Below are 5673 nucleotides of genomic sequence, written 5' to 3'. Positions count from 1 at the left end.
CGTATAATACGGTCATAGAATATTTGAAAATAGTCAATTTCAAAAAAAAATTCCAGAAACTCGTTTTCAATGAAATCACAGCTACAATCCCCTCTTCGTGTTATAGAAGTTATTAGGATTCACGTTCTTAGTTAGTATTTCACTGAAAAGTCTACGAATGCGTTGTTGACGGAAAACAGGCTGGACAGTTTCTTTGTTTATTTATTTATTCTTTTTTTTTTTGTTCTGAAGCCGCGTTTCATTGCCTGGATTGCGAGTAGAGAGCTGGATTAGCGGGAAACGGGAAGTTGGGGGGATGGATTCGGTCCGTCGGTAATCCCCAAAACTGGGTTTTACCACGTAACGGAATGGAGCTTAGACCGAAAGTGGAAAAGTAGGCAGGACGTAAAAGTGTAAGTATACCTTGATGAACCATTCGTCGACAAACCTTTGACGATCTCCAACCGCAATGGACTCGAGTCTCGTATTACATCGCCCAAATTACTCTCGGCAAGCGGAGTAATGTTTCAAAGGTGATCACACCCTCCCTAATGCCTGCATTCAGACGCAAAACCTGATAGCGAAAATTTTCCCACCGACGTTTCCACTTTCGCTGGTCCGCTCTTTCTCCTTTATTCTCGCTTTCCCTTCATCGGTAACAATTACACCCGACAGCTAATCCTTTTTTCAACCCACATGTATACTTACACGGCGTACCTGCTTCTCGGGTAAAACTTGATTACTATCATCACAGCAAGCGCTGATCAAGTCTGCAGAGCTTCGTTTGAAACAAAATGCAGTCTGGAAACTTTCAGGCTTCATTTATCGACTTCACTGCCTTCCGTGATTCGCAAAATTTTGACGGATAAACGTCAGTTTAGAAATGCAATGATATAGAAATACTTCAGAATTTTTTCTCCACGCGGAACGCGTCAATTTAGTATAAATTAATCGATGCAAATTATCTGTCGATGACGATAACTCAAAATTAAAAACGTCATTATGGTATCAAAAAGGGTGAAATACGCTCTGGCCCATCTCTCACGGAGGCAGCACATGGCCATGCTTGCTAGACCGGCGTGGAGACGTCTGAATAAAACTGACATTCATTATATTGTAAGGTGAAATTGAAATTTTCAGATACATCGCTCAATTTCACACATTTTCCTTCGTGTTCAGGCAGACCCGTATTCCGTGCATCGTTCAGCCCTGAAATGTCACCCCTCAAAGAGACTCAGAATCATGTCGCAGCCGAGAGTAGTCAACAAAAAATTCGACCCCACGTAAATTATTTACGTTCAAATTTCCTATTGCACCTACGTCTACGTTCGTTGGCTATTTATTCGGGTTCACGATGCGCGCAGTTATTCAACAAAAGTATTTAATCGATGTTTCAGGAAGCTCGGGTCCAGCTATCCGAAAATCCATCCGAAAACTTTGAATGCAAAGCCTAGCAAGCGAATTGTCGAGATGTCACTGCCTAAGAAAAGGTATCGTTGATAAATGTCCATGAACATGCAACGTTCGTCGGTGTAAGTGAAACTTTAATCGGTGATGATGTTTAACAGAATGCTGCTGATAACGAGGAAACAGTTCTCTGAAAACAAAACAGTGGTACGGAATATCGACTCGATCCTCAAGGCGATCACCAAGACGCGTTACTTCAAGTACAGAATCCTCTGTCTTGCGGCGGAGCAGCGAATGATGGCAAAAGCGTAAGCACGAAATTCGCCGTGTATCTGACGTGGGTGAGAATCATTGAAAATTTGTTTCTCAAGGGCGAAGCTCCGTAAGCGGCTTCACAAGGCTCTTTCGAAGCCCGAGGATTGGGCAAAGCACAAGCAAACATTAGAGCGGATTGCAGTGCCAAAAGTTGTTCCTGAACCCTGGACACCCGTAAGTATTGACACCCCGAATGATTTCTGGTCCCGTTTTATCGGGTTCCTTGTTCCTTTTTCCTTCCTCGTTAATTAACGAAGCTTCGATTAATTTCTCTCCTGTCAGGTCGCTCAGCTTTTCCTTTCGTCATCCTCACCCTCTTTCTTTTAGTCGTCCTCTTCCTCCTCCTCCTCCTCCTCCTCCTTCTTCTTCTCCTCATCACCCCGCCATGACACACATGCAATATCCCGTCACGCCGCAGACATTTCTATCCCTGTCACCAGGATACTGTTTTCTTTTAGATTATCTCGAGGTTGATCCAAATTTCATTTCTCTACGTCACGCAATGTGCTTTTCCCTTGCGGGTCTCGAGTCGCGAAGCGGCCGAGTCCTACCTTCGGGATGTTTTACTATAATGGAAAAATAAATACTTACTCAACAGTTTGCCCGTACAGATTGTGACATACATCATGTCGCGTGCGAAACGCGTCATGGGGTATGCGTAAAGGTTTGCATGCTGTGACAACTAATTACTTTTTCCAATCATCCGCGTGAAGGATCGCGGTGAGAAAAAGAGCATCGAAGAAATGAAGGATAGGCTGGATATCCTGGCCCAGCCGGTGGTCAAGGATTCAGGGGCGAAGCTGAATCCCTTCTCGGTCAAACCTGGCGCGTTGAAATACCAGGCAAGCGAACGCATCAAGGAAATAGCGGTTCGCAAGATAACCAAAGACGCGTATCCCCCGAAAGATCCAACCGCCGTTTCTCCGGCCGCCATTAGGGCAGTTCGTGAGTATCGACTGATTCTGCGAGATTCGCGTATGAAACGGAATTGAAAATTGTCTCCTTCTTGGTCCCTTTTCACAGCCACACCGAGGATCCTGATTCTCGCAAAACCAGCCTCCAGGCCTCCGGGACGCGAGACGGATTTGAAGGAAGACGCTTTCAGCGTCGTGCCAAGGGCGCTCAAGGCCAAGTGTACGGCACGAACGAAAATACTTGCCAAGCCCAAGTCGTACGGCAATTCCACATAAAGTGACCGGAGATGAAACGCCGGCACGTTTCGAACGGATCGACGCGACGTACGCATCCCTCGACCGCAGGACCCTCCGTTTCTTCATTCGCCTCGCAATCAGTCCTGATGTCTCCTCTTGTGTCATACATGCGATATATCTCGTTCGTATAAGTTTTGCAACTACCGTCAAACCGTAAACCTTTCATTAATCATAAGAGAGACCGAGAAATTGTGGAAAGAGATGAAAAACCTGGAATATGATGAGCACTGTACTCTTGTCATGCCTCGCTGCCTACTCCGCGACATCGTCTCGACGACTCGCCGCAGTACTTAAATTAAATATTCCTGGGCTTATTTATTTATTTAGCCTATGAAGAGAGAAAGCTCTCGTTCTTCCCTTCGCGCTTGTTCGTCATCGGTTGGCTCCAAGGTAGGAGAAAATTGTTCGCTTACGTTACATAAATAACATCGCCTTTACGGGATTACGGTGAAAATTTAATAATATTGAGAGCTTACTTCCCGCAAGCTGACGGCGAGCTTACGGCAATAGGTATATAAGGTGCCTTGCTTACCTGTAACTGGAAAATGGAAAATTCCCCATGACAGACGACATGTACATACATACCTTCCGCCTAGATTCGCTCCATCCTTTGTCTACAAATTTTCCTCCTATGGTCACATTTTCCGCCTCACCTCCGTGGACGAGACAGTAGAAAAGTAACATTTGGCTCACAGTGACCGAGCTTTGCAAACTGATACTGCACGGTTGATTTCGTAGGTGAACGATGCATCTTTTTTCCCGCGAAGCATTGTTGTTAGATATAGTGATTCGCTTCACGATTTTTCATAAGATTGTACGGTTTCAAAAAAGAATTGAATTTTTCCAGATTTTTCCCCATAGGTAATATGAGACATTGCGAAGCAGTCTCGTTATATTCCTTTGTCATGGTAGAAATTGACGATTGAAAGATACCTGATTAGAAATTCAATCTTTCTTCCTGTTTATCTCATAGACGTATATTTCTCCGTATAAAGAAGAAACGGGAGAGAGAGAAAGAAACGTGGGACAAGGAAGAAACAAAAATTATCAAATGATTCAATTATTTCTACCAGGAAAGAGAATTAGGCAAAGGTATGTATGTATAACTCCGTCTGGTACATCCTTGCATCCTGACTGCCTGTTTCCTGTAAAACAGCTCTATTCTACGTGATATAATATATACTAGTCTTTTTTTCTGCATCTTTTATTTTAACTTTTTTCAATACATAATCTCATACATTCATTTATGGGTTTTCCATAAAAGTTGAATTATATGTACCCGCCGCCGCGTTTTAATCCGCACAATTATCTTATACATAATAATTCTTTATTATCAAAGTTGCACAGAGAATTTACATTTCCTCCTTGCCGTTGCGGCGACCACCTGGAACCTGCATGATTCGATGCTAAACTGAAGAAAAACAAGTAAGAAAAGAACTCGATAAAGTTGCTAGCGGAGAACCTAGAAGGAGAAACGTGAGCGCAGATGAGATTTGAATTTTTCTGTGAGCTGGCTTGCTCACCTGCCTTTTCACTTGAACGTCTGTTCATTGTAATGTTGTAAATATCGTCAGTTACCAAATAACCTTGCAATACCCACTAATTAAAATTCAAACCTTATACCTCACACAAAGGGCAATTATGAATGGAAAAAATGCGATTTTCAGCCTGCTCAGAAACGAGCAGCTGGTAGAAAGGAACCAACGTAACCGTTTAGTTGGCTTCAGTAGCTCTTGAGAGAATAGACATTCCGTAAAATACTAGTGAAGGTTAAAGTTCAGTAATTAATTACCGTTAAAATGATCAACTAGTGCCCAACAAACTCGGTATGACGTATCGCGTGGAGATATTGAAATCGTCAAGTCAAAGCATTGCTCACATTCAATTTTATTGATAATGACGCTTCGGTAATTAAAAATAACGTCGCACAACTGAATTGATTAAAAGTAATACTGTCGCCACGCTATTGCAGCGACAGCACAGCAAAGCAGTTCGAATAATCCTTCGTGTGTTCGTCTCGCTGTCTACTGGATTGAAAGGTTTTAATGGGATAGCATCTCTTGTGAACGAGAAACGAAACAAAGTGTCAATATAAATCTGCAACTCGGCTCAGTAGTCCGAAAACCGCTTCGAAAACTTGGTTTACTTTACTAATTGACGCCAGAAATTTTCAATGCGAGTAATCTCTTAATATCATCAATGCTTTACGTTAACACTGTTTAATAATTAGTAGCTGGAGTTCCACGTGTCGTAGATGCTTGCGAGTGATTCAACCGATCCAAAAATACAAGATAAAATCAGAGCTGTTATAAAGACAACTAGTTAGTGAACCTTTTTTTCATTTCTTTTTTTTCAGAAATGATCAAACGAGAACTTTACTGATGGGACGGAGTGAATCGTAAGCTTGTCGAAACAATCACTGATGATGATTTAGCCAGCATTGCACTCACCCAGCTTTTTGTAATACGCTTCTATTGAAATTATACCGATTACAGAACAGCGTCACGTGACGTAAAACTGAGTCCGTGGCCGATGCTGTCGCATAAAAAATTCCAAGGTACAAATACGATCTTGGTGTAGGGGCGACAGGTGTCAATTAGAGCCAAAAGCAGCAGTCCAACGCATCTACAGAAGAAGCTGCACCTCCACGAAGAATCGCGTGCACCAGATTCATTCGGCTCCGAGTAGAATCTAGACTCCAAAGAGAATGCAACCCATTTTCGAAAATCTTTAGCATCGTAACAATAGTACAAAACACGTG

General features: G+C 42.7%; 1 protein-coding gene across 1 annotated transcript; it reads left to right on the top strand.

The window, feature by feature from the left end:
• The first annotated feature begins 981 nt into the window (after window positions 1-981).
• Window positions 982-4092, top strand: LOC107217121 (testicular haploid expressed gene protein-like). The gene is made up of 7 exons (XM_015654496.2): window positions 982-1095; window positions 1159-1262; window positions 1377-1469; window positions 1548-1694; window positions 1758-1875; window positions 2415-2646; window positions 2725-4092. The coding sequence occupies exons 1-7, from the start codon at window positions 982-984 to the stop codon at window positions 2889-2891; spliced, it is 975 nt and encodes a 324-aa protein (XP_015509982.2). The 3' UTR covers window positions 2892-4092.
• The last annotated feature ends 1581 nt before the right edge of the window (window positions 4093-5673 follow it).

This window comes from Neodiprion lecontei, chromosome 6 (assembly GCF_021901455.1).
Source record: "Neodiprion lecontei isolate iyNeoLeco1 chromosome 6, iyNeoLeco1.1, whole genome shotgun sequence".
NCBI classification, from domain to species: domain Eukaryota; kingdom Metazoa; phylum Arthropoda; class Insecta; order Hymenoptera; family Diprionidae; genus Neodiprion; species Neodiprion lecontei.
The sequence above is the reverse complement of the archived record's forward strand: the minus strand, read 5'-3'. Positions and strand labels throughout refer to the sequence as shown.